This window comes from Chenopodium quinoa, unplaced genomic scaffold, assembly GCF_001683475.1.
Source record: "Chenopodium quinoa cultivar QQ74 unplaced genomic scaffold, ASM168347v1, whole genome shotgun sequence".
Lineage (NCBI taxonomy): Eukaryota > Viridiplantae > Streptophyta > Magnoliopsida > Caryophyllales > Amaranthaceae > Chenopodium > Chenopodium quinoa.
Genome location: NW_018742556.1, coordinates 1,719,684 through 1,738,693, shown reverse-complemented (window position 1 = coordinate 1,738,693; position 19,010 = coordinate 1,719,684). Strand labels below are relative to the sequence as shown.

General features: G+C 37.7%; 1 protein-coding gene and 1 pseudogene across 1 annotated transcript; both read left to right on the top strand.

Moving 5' to 3' along the window:
• LOC110720475 (metacaspase-1-like) lies at positions 1-8,445 on the top strand. The gene is made up of 5 exons (XM_021899510.1): positions 1-680; positions 2,501-2,831; positions 3,823-3,943; positions 4,052-4,270; positions 8,036-8,445. Exons 1-5 carry the CDS (start codon positions 302-304, stop codon positions 8,093-8,095), a joined length of 1,110 nt encoding a protein of 369 aa, XP_021755202.1. The 5' UTR covers positions 1-301; the 3' UTR covers positions 8,096-8,445.
• Positions 8,446-9,009: 564 nt separating this feature from the next.
• On the top strand, positions 9,010-18,950 carry LOC110720474 (annotated as a pseudogene).
• Positions 18,951-19,010: the final 60 nt, after the last annotated feature.

Sequence of the window (19,010 nt, the reverse complement as noted above, 5' to 3'; positions counted from 1 at the left end):
TTGTAACTTTGGGGTATTATTTGAGAGATATAAATATTTCAAGGTTGCAACTAAATAAAAATTATATACTACTTCGTATTTTTTTTTAAAGAAAACTCTAATTAGACGCGGCAAAATTGCATGAAAAATCAAAAGTTAGTTCAATTTCTTCTAGATAATCAATTTTCCCAAATTCAGTCAACTACCTTTTCTCCCAGAATAATTACACCCAAATCTCACAACTACCCCAAAAAAATCAAAATTAAATTTCATCATTGAAAAAAAAAAAATAAAAAAAATCAAGACTACCCCTTTACGCACAATGATGATGCTAGTCAACTGCTCCGGTTGCCGGACCCCACTACAGCTACCGCCCGGCGCCCGATCCATCCAATGCGTCGTTTGCCGAACCATTACCCAAATCGCTGATCCACGCGCCGTCGGCCCACCTCCATCCCATCACGCTGGGCCACCTGCTCCTTCACCACACTCTCACGCGCCTCCTCCTCCCTCACCGTACTCTCACGCGCCACCGGGCCCTCCTCCATCGCCGCACGGTCGGAAAAAGGCTGTTATTTGTGGGATTTCTTATAAATTCTCCAGGCATGAGCTTAAAGGGTGTATTAATGATGCTAAGTGTATGCGTTATTTGCTCATTAATAAGTTTCAGTTTCCCTCTGAATCCATCATCATGCTTACTGGTAATTTCTTAATCTTACCTTTTCTGTTGTTCTTTTATTTATTAATGTTTGATTATTTATTTGGGATTTGATTTGATGATTTGTTTGATCAATTTAATTTAATTGATTGCAAATTGTGCATTAAGAAGAAATTTTGCTGCATTATGACCTAGGGTACCAATTTCTTGGACAGATGGTTCAAATTTGGTTGCATGTGTTTAATTATACTAGTAGTTTCTTTTGATATGATGCTTAAATGATGAAAGATTATATCTTGCTTGTTGTTGGGATTGTTTCTCGGATTTCGTGAATGATCAAGCTATGTGAGGGTTGGAATGATTATCATGGAGTGTAATTTGTGTGTGGAAAAGGAAAGATGAACCCTAACAAGGTAATCACAACAAAACCAACCTAGTGATCGTATTTAGCGGTATTGTATTAGAGCTAAACAATTTTGCTATGTCAAATATAGAACGACTGATCTTGGAAATGGTTTTCCTCATTATTGTAGTAAGAATTTTGGGTTTGTTTGTTGACACTAGTTTTAGTCGTGTTAAGATGATGTTTATTTTGTGTGATTGTGTCCATTGATCATTGATTCCCCAATATATTTGCCGTTATGCTTTGTATGGTCTCCTGAAAATGATTTATGAGATTGAAAGTGGCCAAATAGAATAACTAAAGGTTGATTGAGACCTGGTGCCATTTGTGAGTCATGATGTCTATTAGGGAGTTTTGACGAATCTCGGTGTTTCTTTGAATCCAGTAATGCTTAGCTCCATGTTTTTTATTGACGTTCCATATCCTACTTTTTGAAAGGTTCCCTCCTTTTTTTACATCTTTTCTGTCTGTCAAGTAGTAACCAATATTTGTGTCTGCATATGATATGAAAGTACTATATTAAAGGCATACCAACGAGGCTTTCCTAAACTTATATGTGACTGATTGTTCATCATTAATATTTCAGTGACTGCTCATAGATTAATGGCCTCTTATATTTGCATTTTTTTTTGGAGTAGCTGCCCTGTTGCCCTGTCATAGTTTGCCGGCTTTTGACGTGTTACTTTATATTTTTTTCTAGTGTATCTTTTGTACATGACATGGGCTCCATGTTTTGGGTGTTAGAGGTCTTCTCTAGATTAACCCAACTCGAAAAACCTTTCTAGTCTTGTATGCCCTTTGTTTCAATTGGATATTAAGATGTGGACTATAGTTTCTTAAGCCTTGAATAATCATTATAGATTAGGCGTAATTACATTTCAAATAAAGAAAATTCTCCCTGTCAAAATTGGCTTCACATATTTAGAACTTTGCTTCAATTAAAAAACCAGATACTGAAGGGATAAAACCCTAGTTATCCTGCTGAACTTACAATTAGTAATTGGGATACCCTTATTTTAAAGTTTTAAAGTCTTAAAGTTGAATATCTTCATCTAGTGAAGTGAGATGGGTGTGAGCCGTGTGACTGTGTGAACAAGACATCTCATGTACCATCTGAGATATGTTTCTGCACCTTTGCAACCATTACTAATTTACCATAACTGTGACTGTTGTCAAAATGTTGTTCCATGATTACAGTATCTGATACTTTTTTCTTGTGGTTGTAAGGCTTTCAGTTATAGTGCGTGTGAGAGCCAATTTCTATGCTCTTAATTGCAAAATTTCATGTACATTAGCATTGTGGAAGTTGAGTGAAATTAATAAAACATAAATATTTTAAATGGCGGTTCTGTGTGAAGATAAGCTTCATTGATAGTAAATTCTAAATTGTTAATGCATTATATTGTTACTTAGATTGTCATTGTGAATATTAATTTTATTTTGTGAACAACGAAATGCAGAAGAAGAAACTGATCCATACAAAACTCCTACCAAACAAAATTTGAGAATGGCATTGTTTTGGCTTGTAAACGGCTGTCAGCCTGGGGACTCTCTAGTTTTCCACTATTCTGGCCACGGTTCACGACAGAGGAATTATAATGGGGATGAAGTGGATGGATATGATGAAACTCTATGCCCCTTAGATTTTGAAACACAGGGGATGATTGTTGATGATGAAATAAATGCAGCTATCGTCAGACCTCTTCCTCGTGGGGTGAAGCTTCATGCAATCATAGATGCCTGTCATAGTGGCACTGTACTGGATTTACCATTTCTTTGTAGAATGAGCAGGTTGGTTTGTCGGAAGTGTTAATTCTTGGTCATGCTACTTGCATGTTCTTCAGTTTGCTGGTTTTCTTTCCCCTCTTTGATACCCTTTATTTTTGTATTTTAGTTTGCCAAAAAGTGTAAAATCATGAAATAGCCATTTATTAGCTATTGTGTTGTATGGCACTAATTATACCTTTTTCTTAAAATTCCGGTTTAAAGTTAACCCAAATAAACTAATCATCCTTTAAACCCGCCACCCTTCTCCATCATCCAACCACCCCTTCTCTGTCCTCCCCAAAGCAACCATCTCCCCCAAGCGTCCAAGCCCCCTTTTCTGTCAACCAATCCCAAAACAAATCAGTAAAGCCATTTTTGCTCCTATTGCTTTTACTAGAAGCGGATAAAAGGTTCCATTTCTTAAGGAATTGTGCAATTATGCATTGCAAGTCTTGTTTTTATTCCAGGGAGCTCTCTGATGGAAAAACAAGAATATTCTTGACTAGAAGCAACTATAGAGACTGAGGGGCCTTTGCTCACCCCAGTGATTATGCATTGGTGAATCATTAGGTTTTAATGTTTTATTCTTACGGTGCTGTTTTGTCAGTGATAGCACCTTAAATTTAATAAAAGACCGAAAATCAGTAGACATTATATTAGCTTGAATTCCTGAGTATCACTGATCTTTTAAATCTAATAGTTCATTGATATTAATATCAAGAGATGGGCAGGAGGGGGTGGCAAGAGTGATGAAGCCAAAGGGAGGTGGTCTGGAGGTGCTGCAGCGGTTGTGAGTATACGGAGGTAGTTTTTGGTAGTTCTAAGTGGCTAGAAGGGCGGTGGCTATGTCAGGCGGGGACATTGGAGGGAGGAGGGGCGGGTCAAAACTATTAAATTTAATCATGGTTAACTATTTACTCTGTAACATGTTTATTGTTCTTGTGCATTGTTCTCTATACACCCTCAGCCATATACTGCAAATGTCTAATATAACACCTTTAAGTATATGATGTAGGAGTGGACAGTATTTTTGGGAGGATCATCGTCCTCGATCAGGCGTATGGAAAGGATCCAACGGTGGAGAGGTTATATCGATTAGTGGTTGCGATGATGATCAAACCTCAGCCGATACAGCTGTAAGTTCCTGCCTCTTGCGTTATGCATTGTTCTTTGCTGTCGTATATAGCTGTATTGATTGGTTGACAAACAGGGAATTGATTTTGTAAAGGTCTTTGTTTGGTCAGGCTTTATCACAGGTCACTTCGACTGGAGCTATGACTTACTGTTTCATCAAAGCCATTGAGAATGGACAAGCTAGCACATATGGGAGCATGTTAAAATCTATGCGGGCAACCATACGCAAAGATGGTAATAGCTCGGGAGGAGCTCTCGGAGGTGGTGTTGTTACATCTCTTCTGACCATGCTAGTCTCTGGAGGAAGTGTCTCTGGGGGGTTGACACAGGTGAGTTTTTTTGTAATGTATTGTTATTTTTTCTTTTTCGTTTTATAATTTTAGAAATAATTTTTACCCTGTCTATTCCCACTTATATAAGGTGTACACATTAGTTAGCCAATAATGAACACGAACCTTAGTAGTGTTCTTGTGGTATACTAAATGCAATAATGAAGAATCAGTGTAGTTGATTTCAGTAAGTAGTTGTAGAGCTTGATATTCCTTGATTGTTTTTATTGCTTTTTGTTGAAACTTAATGCCGTATCTTGTAATTTTGTTGATAATGCATGCTCAATTATCCAATTATTTTAAAGCTTTGTTAGGATTTATGTCATGACCTTTTTTTGATTTCTTCCAATGGATGACAAACCATGTTTTCTGGGAGTTTAATGTTACCAAAAAGGCGCCATTTCTTCAGTGGCATGCTGTCCTGAGATCTTTGCTTCCTTAAAATAGCATTGCTTAAATGTTATAGGAGGGTAGATGTTTCATGAGAGAATTAGCAAGAAACAAGTAAGCTGTCAATGTAAGTGGCAGAGTGGGCTTAAGTCAACCATACGTAACCCTTAAGTAAATTTTAACAATACCTGATGTATCATAGGGAATTTTCAAGTAGTCAAAAAACTAGTGTGAACATCTTCTGTGGAAACTGAAACTTATTTCGATTGGTCATCAACTCATCATAGCTAGCTAAATAGCGTAAGGAGCCTGGAACTATTATGGATGACATCAATTCAGCATTATACTCCTCAACTTTCAGTGATGTCCTTAAAACAGCTATTTTATAGAACGTTTTTCCAATTTGAGCTCTAAACGTAAACTATTGACAAAAATGGTTGCGTGGCAAAACTATTTACCAAACTAAGCTTCCAGGGTAAATCGCTGTCTCGGACAGCGTTTTACCCCTGGTTTTTTTTTTTTAAAAAAATTCAACTGGTAAACGCTGTCCCAGACAGCGTTTTACCTTCTGTATTTTTTTAAATTCAGTAGGGCATAAAACGCTGTCTCGGACAGCGTTTTATCCTTGGGTTTTTTTTAAAAAAAATTCAATGGGTAAAACGCTGTCCGAGACAGCGTTTTATGCCCTGTTTTTTTTTTTTAAATGAAACGCTGTCCGGGACAGCGTTTCATGGCCATATATCAGCATGTTCACTTCAGCAGAATGCGCAAGAACTCAACCTCAACCTCAACGCTTTCCCTCCTCCCTCTCACACTAAACCACGACCGTACTCAAACACCCGCATTGCCGCCGCCGCCCACCCTTGCGCCACCGCTGCTGCCGCCACCTTGCTGCTGCCCTCCTCCCTCTCACACTCACTCACTCAATTTCGTGGTTAGCCCTAAACTGAATTTAGTGTAATTGCATAGTTATTGTGGTTAATTATTGTGAATTGTATGTAATTGCTCTTACTTGTTGTTAATTCATGTCAATTGCATGTAATTGTTGCTAATTATTAATGAAAATGTGGTACATTGTTGATAATTATTGATGGTGATGTGGTACATTGTTATTGAAATTGTTCATGACATTGGTGAAGTTGATGATGGTGAAAATGTTGAAGTTGTTAATGGTTGAAATTGGTGAGAAGAGATGAAATTGTTGAAATTATTGAAATAGTTTAGGTTGAAATTGTTGAAATAATTCAAATTGTTCATGAAATTGTTGAAATTGGTGAAGTTGTTGAAAGTGAAGTTGTTATAGGTGAGAAGAGTCTTATTTCAGTGTTGATAATTTACCTCGCTCTAGATTTCGATAATCCTAAAATGTGTTTTGGTTATGTAGAATATGGCGTCACAAAATGTAGTTTTGTTATGCCGGTGGGGAGGAGAAATTCTGTTTGATGGACCCCGGGTCGAGTATAGTGGGGGAAATATGGAACCACTAACACTAGAACCGAACATGACTATGAATGATTTGATGAATGAGGTTCATAGTAGTATTGGTTCAGACCCGATGACCGTTGACGTACACATTAAAATGAGGTTTGAGACCGGCAATGGGGTTCAAGTGTTACCGGTTTCTACGAATAAGCATGTGACAGCTCTCATGCTTGAAGATATTGTGAATAACGAACTTTCTGTGTATGATGTGTACACAAATGATGAGGCCGATAGCGGAGAGGAGGAAGATGGACTTCAGAACATGGATGTAGAACCTGCTCGGATGGAAGTGGGCGAGCCCCTGGTTAGAACTCCCATTCCCTGGTTGCATTTACGGATGGAAGTGGGCGATGGTTGATGCGCTATCAGTCTCCCTTGAGTGCGGACCCACTAGAGCCCAGGTCGAGCAGGTGCGAGATATGGGCGTCGCTACCTTACGGAGATATGGTCACGCTCATCTCGCCCACCGGCGGGACGGTCATGATGGCAACTCACAGTTCGATCTCGGCCAGAGCAGCGGTGGATGTGATCCTACGTCACCCAGACACGCAGAGGATTACAACATCCACAGTACTGCGCCCTCTGGTACCCAGGAGGACCCCTCGTCCAGTCAGCTGACTCCCCCACCGCCCCGAGACCCATTCACCACCGTCACTCATTACAGGCGGCGACGTGTCAGACGGAGGGCCGACACTCAGGAGGCAGGACCTTTACCCCGAATAAATGAGTCGGGCTAGTATTATCTGTTGTATTCCCTGTTATTTTGTGTAATGATGTACATAACACTTATGAAATTAATATAATAAATCTTTTTTGAATGACTCCGTGTGTGCTTTGAAGTTAATTTGGTGGTTGGACTGTTGTTGGGCTGTTTCGAGTTTTCTGCAGTGCTTAAAGTTGACGGAACTCCCAGAATATGGTGGTGGTACGTGGTGGGGAGTGGCGGAGTTGGTGGTCGACGGTGGTGGGGTAGGGCTGTGGAGCTGGCTGTTGTGGTGGCTGTTGGAGGACTGCAGCATGCAAGCTGTTTGCTGAAGCTTGTTTTCTGCCTGGATGCTGGTTGCTGTTTCCAGCAGAAAAGCGCTGTCTGAGACAGCGCTTTATGTTCAAGCATAAAGCGCTGTCTGAGACAGCGTTTTATGTTCAAGCATAAAGCGCTGTCTGAGACAGCGCTTTATGTTGAACATATAAAATAGTTGTAGTTGAATTTTTTTTTAAAAAAAAACCAGGGGTAAAACGCTGTCCGAGACAACGATTTACCCTGGAAGCTTAGTTTGGTAAATAGTTTTGCCACGCAACCATTTTTGTCATTAGTTTACGTTTAGAGCTCAAATTGGAAAAACGTTCTATTTTATACCTTTTTTTTTTACTGGGTACTGATAATCCAAGGTCAATTATAAATAAATAAATTATTAGGTCCAGAATCATGTGCGGCATGCATTACAGAATACTTCGTATGGTAGAGAACAAATATAGACTATACTTGTGGGAGATTTCAATCTAATACAAGTAGCCTCACGCCCTCACTCACCTCATTCACTATTTAATGGATAAGCCGAGATTTAAAGTTTTAGATGAACCGAACAAAAATAGCAACTCAAATTACAGGTTTACACTGCATTTCATCTGGACATGTATGAGTGATCACACAAGAAAGATTCTTGTGGGTAAGCATAAGCTGTTGTTTTGTAAGGAAAGTGAACAAATGAAGTGAACACGTTAGACATTTCAAGTTGGACAGACTGAGTAATTTTTTTTTTTGTTTTTGTTTTTTCAATTAGTTTAATTTAATGTTTGTGAATTTATTTTTTGTATAAGATGTCTGGAATTGCTCATTTATCCTAGATCTTATTCGTTAGATATTAACTTTTCTTCTTTCTGTATGCTGCACAGGAGCCACAACTTACAGCTTGCGAGACATTTGATGTGTATACGAAACCCTTTTCAATATGATTTTCAAATCTAGGTCGATTATATCCATCAGAATGTCTGGTGGAATTGCATCTCGCCTGCTCTATCTCGTTCTCAAAGATGCAGGGTTTGATGAGCTTGTTTGTGTCCAGCACTTCCTGATTTTGCTGTATATGATTAATTATTGATGCAGAATTGGATATGCTTTTGGTGTAGAGTAATAATTAATAAACTACAGGCGGATTAGTATTTGCTTTTCTATATTATTCCTTTTAACTTCTCCCTATTGGAGTAAAGCAGTGTAAATACTCTATTAAAAATGGACCTGTAAATTCGGGAAATTGTAGACTTGATTGGATTGAAATACGTACGAAGTACATATTACTCCGTAACAAACTAACAATCTATATATATACCAGGGTGTACCTAAAACTGACGTGTGGAGTGCATGTGTCGACACATGCCACATGCCACATGCCTGCCATGCAACGCAGGTATATATACAATTCCATGGAGACATGATTATGATTAAGCAATTGGGTTATGCATGATTTCTACTGCTAAAAGTACAGTCTGCACTTTTGACTCTCCTTGTAGCTTATAAGCTGATGTTGATGGAGTTGTAGCTTGTAGAAGGGTACATAAAGCATAACAATCTTCGACATTAAGGAAAGGAAGTTTTTGTAATGTGAAATTATCAAAAGAAATGAAGGTGACAAACGTAACAAGAAAGGAACTTGATTATCTTAATGAAATCTTATGAAAACTTCTTGATTATAACTTATTAAAATGTAATGAAAAATTCTCAGTCTTTTAATATTAAAGGATAAGTATATTCAACAAGTAAGTGAGATTGAAGGGGTTCAATTAGAATCTAATCTAATACTAGTATTTCAATGTAAACTAGTTGTTCAACTTAATTGTTTATACTTAATAGATACGACCTTTTTTCCTTTAGCAAAGAAATGATGAATGAGTTTATGGTATAGATCATGTAATAACTGAATCAATCATACGACTAAACTATCAATCTTTATTTTTCCAACTGCAAAGTCGTGATCAATATAATTTAAAATGATTAAACCGATTGTACACTATACACCCGAAATTCTCTCGGAACCAAAAAAGAAAGAAAAAGAATGCAAGGCCAAAAGGCCAAGTCCTCAAAATGTTGCTTCTCCTTGTAGATCTCCTTAAGATTTGGCTGTTGACCTTCTCTTTGTTTTTTTCTTCTCTCTCCAACAAAAACACCCTTCACAACATCACTCCCCAACAAACTAACAAACCCAACCATCTCTCTCTATTCTTCCCGCCATTCTCTCTGTTCTTGCTGACAATACTTTCTATCTCTCCTCACTTTCTTCACTCTCTAAGGTATTTTTCCTCTCTTACTTCGAAATTACAACGAAATTGTATCAAAATTCACTCCCAATGATAATTATAATCAATTAGAATGTCAAAGTTTTGATTTTTATGGTGTAAATGAAGAAAAGTTCAAGTCTTTATATAGGGTTTTCAATCTTTTAATGTTTTTTGATTGATTGAATTTTTGTTGCTGTGAAATTAATTGGGAAATAATAGGAGGGTCGGAAAATCAGAAAATATATATGTCCCAAAATCAAATAAGGGTTGAAAAGAAGGAGAAGCAGTACAGAAAAACAGGGGGTAGTGGAAGATTAAACAACACCTTGTCTGATCAAAATCATCTCAATTATTCGGCCCCCGGCTCCGGCAGAGGCGCCTCCTCCGCCCCTCCTATATCTTCTAACAATCGCAGGTTTAATCCTTTGTTATTAACTTCTTGGTCCGTCACGAAAATAATTACATTTTTATCTTTTTTATTAAGGTGTTCAAAGCAATCCTTTGATCATTAAATTTTTAATTACATTTTTTTATTAAACACGACTACGATGATTATATTTTGATGTATGTATGAGTGACAATATTCTGTCAATGTACTTAAATTTATACCTCAAAAGTCAAAATGTGAAGTGTAACCATTTTTGTGAAATGTAAATGTTGAAATGTTGTTTATTTTTCTTGTTGATGATTAGGGTTTGTTTTTTTGAATAATATTGCTTATTTGATTAATAGGGTTGATTATTTGAGTTCTTTTTATTTTTTATTTTTCTTTTGCTTACTTTCTAATAGTTGATTTAGTCCAATTAATTACTTGATTAATTGAGAATTAACAGTCATGTTGATGGTGTATTTTGAATTAGTAAAATACTTTGTAACGTTGAGGCCGTTTGAAGAGATAATCTCATGATCTCAACCAATGAAAAGGTTTATAAACACAGTTTTTATTTGATACTTTTTGTCTATTTTGTTGTTTTTTCTTCTATGGATTGTTGTTTGTTGTATCCTGTGATCATGAGAACCTTGCCTGCCAGAAACTAGCTGTAGGATCCACACTAGGAGGCGGTTGTTGCCTTGTCAGTTTCGGATTAGTTGATTACTTGGATGATTTCATTTTGATTGATTTCTTGTGTTGTTTGGGTTGCCTTTTTTAATGGTTTAGTTTTAAGAAATCAAACAATGGACAAGGTGGGCAATCAAGGGGAACTTTTGTATCTGTGAGTACAACATCGTCAAGCTCTAATTCCACTGCTGTTGGTGTTCATCACGTCGAAAATGGCAATCATGTGTACTCTACATTACATGGTAGTCTTTTCCTTATTTTTGTTTCCTTTTCTTTGTTTTTCATATGTTGTCAACTAGTATTTTGTAGTCAATTATATGTTACAAAGATGTGATAGTTACCAGAACAATACTTGTTTGTTTTAGGAGTATCCTCTCCACCAGCTGCAGATTCTGTTCCCAAGCCATCAGATACATCGAGTCAGAAGAGCAGTCGACCCATTCCAAAAGTTCCATCTTCTCAATCGTCCTCCATGACTTCAGATTCCACCTTGCCTTCAACTCCTTCGAAAGGTATTTCCTAATACTTCTATTTGTGCAAAATGACAATGATGGTTTCATTTTGTCAAGAGGGTAGACAACCTAAACTTTTTTGCATAAAGGTTTCAATTTTTTATCCTCTTTTTTCAGGAGGAGGAGGTAAGGAATTTTCTCTTCAGTTTGGATCCATAAGTCCTGGCGTTATGAATGGCATGCAGGTATCTCATTGCTTTAACAGTACCACCAATACTATGTTTAAAAATTCACATTGAATATTCATTTTCTTTTACTCCTTTCATTCGGAACTGTAACAGAATCTGTATAGATTATGCTGCTTTCAAAACTTAAAGAGTTAAAGCCAATACATCCAATGTCAGTCTCTCTCTATGTTTCCTGTAGGTGCCAGCACGGACCACCTCGGCTCCACCAAATATGGATGAGCAAGAGCGTAATCAGGTTTTTTTATCCTTATCTTTCCTCACAATTGATCTAGCATCTAGCTCTTGATTTTTTTTTTTCTTGGTTGGCATAGTATACTACTAACCTAAAAAAAGTAATTTTTTTTGTATTAAGGTCTAATTCAGAAAGCCAATTGGGACGAAAGTTGCATAATGAATAATGCATAAACATAGCTGAACTTATATGTCTAGTTTGGGTCACACTTGACTTTACACTTGACTTGATCAAATTTTTCAGACTGTTTTTTTGTATATATTTATAGAATAACATTTCAGGCAATGCCTTACCAATTTTCTAGTAATGAAGGGGCTATATGAAACTGTCTTTTGTTGATTCTTAATGGTAACGATAAGGTTGCTACATTGACTTCCTTTCTTTGGTATGATGCCTTTCAAGAGGCTTTAGTATAAGACTATGTTGTCGGAGAAAGAGATTAGATAGTTTTCCAAGGTGTAATGTTTGGTGGCTTGGATTTATATATTGTGATGTTGATGCTGGTCTAAAGACAAAAGTGTCACGGCTTTGAAAGATCTCTAATTTTGTGATTTAATTTATTTATCTGTACTCATGGCTTTGTGTATTACCATTTAGGTTCGGCATGCTGCTGCGGCAAGAACTGCACCTGCTATTCCAGTATCATATGCTCCTAAGCAGCAGGTGCCTGAAAAGCATGTTTCATCTGAGGAAAAACCAATTGCTCAAGAAACTAATATTGCTTCAAAAGTCACAAGAGTTGAAGTGACACCTGTGCCTTCCTCAATTCCACCAATGCAACCTCAGAAGCCTGCTGTTCGTCCTATGGCAGGGATTTCTATGCCTTTGCCTTATCAGCAACACCAACCTCCAGCTGGCATGCAGTTTGGCATCCCCAACCCACAATTTCAGACTCGAGGCTCATTAAATAATTCACATCCAATGCCAATGCAGATGCCATTTCATATAGGAAATCCGCCTCAGCAGCAAGTTTTTTATGCCTGGTCTTCAACACAATCTTATGCATAATCAAGGAATCATTAGTCAAGGCCAGAGCATTGGGTTCAATCCTCAATTGGGACCCCAACCCCCTCATCAGCCGGGAAGTTTAGGAATGCCTTTGTCACCTCCTTTCCATCCGCATCAGCCTGGAAATGTTGGAAGCACTCGTAAAGTAGTGAGGATTACTCACCCAGAAACACATGAGGAACTTAGACTAGATAATAGGGATGGTGGGTCACCTAGATCAAAATCACATCATGTGAGGCTTTCACCATCTCAATCTTTGCATTCTTATACAGCAATGCGCCCTGGTGGATACTATCCTAATTCCTACAGTCCAGGTCCTCCCGTTTTTCCAGCACCAAATTGTCTTCCTCTTCCAAACACACAAGCTATTTCTCAGGGTCCTAGATTCAACTATCCCATTCCTTCTGTACAGTCAACTTCACCAGTAGTAAATGTTAAAGCATCTGTCAACTCTGGAGCAGAGAAGGGTACAAGTTCTAGTGACATTGAAAACGTTGAGTCACAAAAACTAGTTAGGCTTCCTGTGGAACCTGATGCTGTTAAAAAGGATATGGAAGCAAATGCAAATGAATCTTCTTTGCAGATAAAATCTGATTCAGTGTGGTTGAAAAAATCTGTTGCATATTCTCCAACAAATGGACATGTCATTAAGAAGGAAACTGTAATCAAGTTGGACTGTATAAGAGATGTACAAAAACATCCAGAGAAGAAGGAAAACGTCCATTCATCACTGCAGGTCTGTTTTCTTTCTTTTTTTTTTTGTTGTTTTTTTGTTTTTTGGAAGTAACTTAGGGTAGGATGGGTTTGGACAATGATTGTGCATTGTATCTGGAGGCTGACTTAAGTGTATGACAGGACCATGTCGATTCATTGAAGATTGCTGCTACAGATGTTAAGTCTAATATTTCAGTTATGCATGTAAATGATGTTTCTGTGTTGAAGGAATCACTCTCGACTACTGATTCAGGATCAACTGGTGATTCTTCTGTTGATCTTGGAATTGAAGACCATGCAGGTAATGCCAATTCTAAAGTTTAAAGTAAGTGCGTTCAATCAAGGCATTGAATATGTTTAATTACACAAATCATAGCATCTCTTTTTGTGTCATTTTCACAAGAAAAATTGATAGTCCTTAGAATTTAATAATAAAAATTAAGGTTAGGTTCCAGTTCGAGGTTAAAATACGGTTAACGTGATGATTAGAATTTGTTCATCATATTAATGATTTTTAAGTTTCTCATAATATTTTTCATGGTACGAACAAAAAGAAAGCAATTATTTATCACAAGCTGATGATCTCTGTTGGTTTAAGTATTAAATTTAAGACAAAGTAATTGTGACAAATGGCTCATCTTGTTGGTTTAATTATAAATTTTCAAGTTGTATATACCCAAATACAAGATAATACTACTAATCAACTGACTACAAACATGACCTCTCCTATGAAAGCAGGTAAGGATCAACACTATAAACAAAATGGCTATGTTTTGCAAGTTATTGAGCAACAAGGGGAAAAGGAAGTTAAAGGGCAGCAACCAGGTAGTGCTTTGAAGTTCGCAGAATTTGTTAAAAAGACTGAACACTGTGATGAAACTAAGAAATATGATCGAGAGGCAGCTGGTTTTGAAAATTCTCATAAGAAGTTTGAGTCTGAAATTTCTGAGACTGAAAGCGCTAAGACATCTCCTACAGCTGCAAATTTTTCAGAAGCAAAGTTAAGGCCGGAAGTAGAAATCACAGAGAAAGCAAGGCTGGTTTCTTCTTCAGGTAAGTCAAAGAATAATAAGAGGAAGAAGAAGTGGAAAGAAATGCTTCAGAAGGCAGATTCTCTTGGGACGAATGCTGATCTGTACATGGCCTATAAAGGTGCTGAGGCGAAGAAAGAAACTATTGCTTCTATAGAAGATGTTTCCAGTACTTTAAAGATTCCTTATATAAGTGAAAATAATGCAAGAAAGAAAAAGGGTGAGAAAGGTACACTGGAGTTTGAAGATTGGGAATATGTTGCTGATGCGTCTGCACCGAAATTAGATGCCTCAGTTAAAGGAGAACGTAGAGGCTCACGTTATGATGAAGAAAGAACTTTTGTGAAAAAGTATTCCAGGGATTTTCTCCTCACATTATCACAACAGTGTACTGATCTTCCGCAACATTGTCAAATCACACCTGAGATTGCTGATATATTATCATGTTTCAGTGCCAATGCTTCTCATAGTGATCGTGATCATGCAACTCATAGGGCTTCTGGATCTACCCGAAATAATCGTCATGTTAACGGTATGATGGATTCTGGTAGGTGGAATAAACCAGTTCCTCAATTTTCAGGTCAGGATCTAGGGTTAGGTTTTGCTTATGGTGGCTATACGATGGGATATCAGTCTAGCCCTGATTATGGCGTTCTCAGAAATCCAAGTGGACATGGACCCATTCAGCATGCCGGTGGGATCCTTTCCGGGCCAATGCACTCGGTGAGTTTTCAGGGAGTACAACGATATAACCTTGATGCAGAACGTTGGCAACGAGCTACAAGTTTCGACAGAGGTATGATGCTGGCTTCTCAGTATCCTTCACAGGTGATGCACCGAGCCGACAATAAGTATGAAGTGGGTAAAGTTAGTGATGAAGAACAGGCAAAACAAAGGAGATTGAAGGCTATCTTAAATAAGCTTACCCCTCAAAATTTTGAGAAACTATTTGAGCAAGTGAAAGAAGTTAAAATCGACAATGTAGTGACTCTGACTGGAGTCATATCTCAGATTTTTGACAAGGCATTAACAGAACCAACGTTCTGTGAAATGTATGCCAATTTCTGCTCTCATTTGGCTTCAGAATTACCAGACCTCAGTGTAGATGATGAGAAGATCACCTTTAAGAGGCTCCTACTAAACAAGTGTCAAGAAGAATTTGAGAGGGGAGAACGAGAGGAAGAAGAAGCTAATAAGGATGATGGTGAGGGTGAGATCAAACAAACTGAGGAGGAGAGAGAAAGGAAAAGGTTAAAAGCTAGAAGGCGTATGTTGGGTAATATTAGATTGATTGGAGAGTTGTACAAGAAGAGGATGTTGACTGAGAGAATAATGCATGAGTGCATTAAGAAGTTGTTGGGTCAATATCAAAATGTTGATGAAGAAAATATTGAAGCATTGTGCAAGTTGATGAGCACAATTGGTGAAATGATTGATCATTCCAGAGCTAAGGATCATATGGATGCCTATTTTGACATTATGTGGCAGTTATCTAACAACATGAACCTATCTTCAAGAGTGAGGTTCATGTTGAAGGATGCCATTGATCTTAGAAAGAACAAATGGCAACAAAGAAGGAAAGTTGAAGGCCCTAAAAAGATCGAGGAAGTGCACAGGGATGCTGCTCAAGAAAGGCTTGGACAAGCTGGTCGGCCAAGTCGTGGGCCCAGCATGAACCCTTCAATGAGGTGGGGCCATCCTGTAGAATATAATCAAAGGGGCTCCCTGTTACCTTCTCCAGTTGGCCAGGCATATGGCTTTAGAGGTTATAGTACTCAAGTACGTGGATATGATGGGCACGATGTACGAAAGGATGAAAGGAGTACTTTTGAGAGTAGGACTTTTTCAGTGCCTTTGCTCCAACGCTCTTCTGGTGATGAGCCTATTACACTTGGACCTCAAGGTGGTCTTGCCAGGGGTATGTCATGTAGAGGACAGCCATCTACCTCCACCGCCCCTTCAATTGATACTACATTTCATGGGGATTCTAAAAGAGTAGTGAGTGGTTTGAATGGTTATAGTAATGCATCAGATCGTGGAGCTTATAGCTCAAGGGAAGATCACTTTTCAAGACAGGCCTCAGAAAGTTTTGGAGGTACAGTTTCTTATGACCATTCTGGTGGTCTAGAGCGCAATTCAACTTACACAAACAGAGACGTTAAAAACCTTGATAGAAGTATGGACAAGCCTATACTAACTTCATCACTTGTGACACAAGCCGTTGCAGCTCCAGCTGAAAATATTGCCTCAGAAAAGGTGTGGCCTGAAGAACGCTTAAAAGACATGTCTATGGCTACCATAAAGGAGTATTATAGGTAAGAACTGCCTTATGTTACTCTTCTTGATTTGGTTCACGAAAATAACTTTATCCCTACATAGCTTTCAAGTTTTTCATGTCTCAAATGAAAAGGGGTGAAAATGGGTTATGGTGCTATTTTACATCTTGTGACCTTTATAGTTATGTGCTGCATCCTTTTGCTTAATATTTCCTTCTGCTGTTGTACCGCCTTTTTTTTTATTATTTTTTTTTTTTTATATAAAACATTGGTCTGTAGTGAACAATCTTTTATCTCCTGTGTACTGAACTACAGAGAAATCCAAAGAAATTACTGAATGGCAGTATTTTCTGTCAAGCGGCACACTGCATAAATTTCAAATCTGTGGTTATCCAAAACCAACTAATGGCTAGAAAATTCCTCAAGGATGATCTGGGTGCGTTAAAGGAATAGTTAATAAATCCCTGTGACTTCTCCACTTAAGTGCAATTTTCAATTGTTTGAATGTTCTTGTGCAGGGTGCTTTGATTGTCAATTGTTATTTTAAAATTAGAATTAACAAATATTTAGGAAGAATAGTGTTCAATCCAGTTTGGGTTTGGGTCAATATTGTTTGAGTTGTATTTGGATGGATTCATTTCAGTTTTTCAGGTCACTTTAGGTCATGCTCGGGTGGTTGTGTTTATTTCGGGTTTCTGTTTAACTTTGGGTGGTCAATTTTGGGGTAAAAATTATCTTGGTTTGGCAATCTTGTGCTGGTCAGTCTTCCTATGTCTTTTTTTTTTTTTTTCTTCTTTTTGAGAGAAGATTTCCTAAGTCTAGTTATATGTCATTTTACACCATTTTTTTTTTTATTAAGAAAAAGAATATTGCGATTATATTAGCAAATAAGAGTAGCATTTACTTCAAAGTTCAAACAATGAGTTGAATGTTAATCAAACAAGGAGTAGAATAAGAACCAAAGGAATGGATATTGGTCACATGGAATGGTTTCTTGCACTAATTCTATCAGCTTACCAATAGCTTTCTTTCAAATATCATGCACACTTTTGATGACTGTGGTGGCTGGTAGTGTCCTATTTTGGTCACTGGTAGATTGTACTACTTGGCAATGGTATCTTGGTTTATAGCTACATTACTTATGATGTATATCTAATTCTTTACTTGACCTGGAAACATATCCTTTTAATGACTCACTTCATCTCACCAAGTTAGGAGAATTGACGAGAATGCAGGGACATTAGAATTGGAGTGGTTGTTAGCTGATGTGTTTATAACTTTTGCTGAACCAGCTTACAATATTTTAACTTGGTTTTTATTATTGTGATTATAATCTAGGATAATAAGGAATTTGTTTGTCATATACATAGTCCGACTTGGTGGACTTGCATTATGCATTCACTGGATTGAATCACCTTTTATGTTTTATGTGCGTGAGACAATTATCATCTAGTAATATTGATTGCTTGAAGATAACTTTTGATTATTGCCCTTCTCAATGATGATAAACAATGGACTTTGATTGTCTTGTTAATTGATGTTTACTTATTTCCAGTGCAAATGATGAGAAGGAAGTTGCATTATGCATCAAAGACTTGAATGCTCCAAAATTCTACCCTACTGTTATATCTCTTTGGGTTACGGATGCTTTTGAGAGGAAAGCCTTGGAGAGGGATATGTTGGCAAAACTTCTGATCAACCTCACAAAGCCTCGAGATAGCATGTTTAGTCCACAGCAGCTCATTGAAGGGTAAGAGTTACTTGTGGAATCATACATTTCCTTGTGATTTGCTGAATTTTTTTTTTGGGAGGGGGGAGGGAAATGGGGTTGGGATGGGAGTGAATTGCTCTAGGTGGCACATCCCACATGCCAGTCGTGCCCACCTACACGTTTTCTTTAGCATTTTCTTTAATTTTTATGTTATTAATTGATGGAACCAGCCTGTGAGCAGTCCCTCGTGCCTTGTTCAGTGCCATTCTACTCTTCAATAAGCACAGAAAACTGAGGGGTGTCATGAGGTCTGGCTCGGTCCACATGACAGGTCTAGTGTGAAACTATCTGCTAGCCTCTTTTTGGTTATTTGTGTTTCTTTTTAATCCCAATGTTGATCTGTTTGCCAGTTTTGATTCTGTATTGACAAACTTGGAGGATATTATCACTGATGCACCAAAAGCACCAGAGTTTCTTGGCCAGATTCTCGGTAAAGTCATCCTAGAGAATGTCCTGTCCTTACATGAGATCGGTAAATTGATACACCAAGGCGGGGAAGAACCAGGCCGTCTTCTAGAAATTGGCTTGGCAGGAGATGTCCTTGGGAGCATCCTAGAGATGATAAAGTCTGAAAAAGGAGAATCAACATTAAATGAGATTCGAACTAGCTCCGGTCTTAAGTTCGAGGATTTCCGACCCCCAGATCCCCTGAAATCTAAGAAACTAAATATGTTTATTATGTAACTATATAAGGGATGATAATTGATGATGAAACTAATGATTCATTCAGTGTGACTTTGTAAGCTTAAATCTCTCTGACATTAATAGCTAGCAAATGAAATGAAATGAAATGATTATTTTCT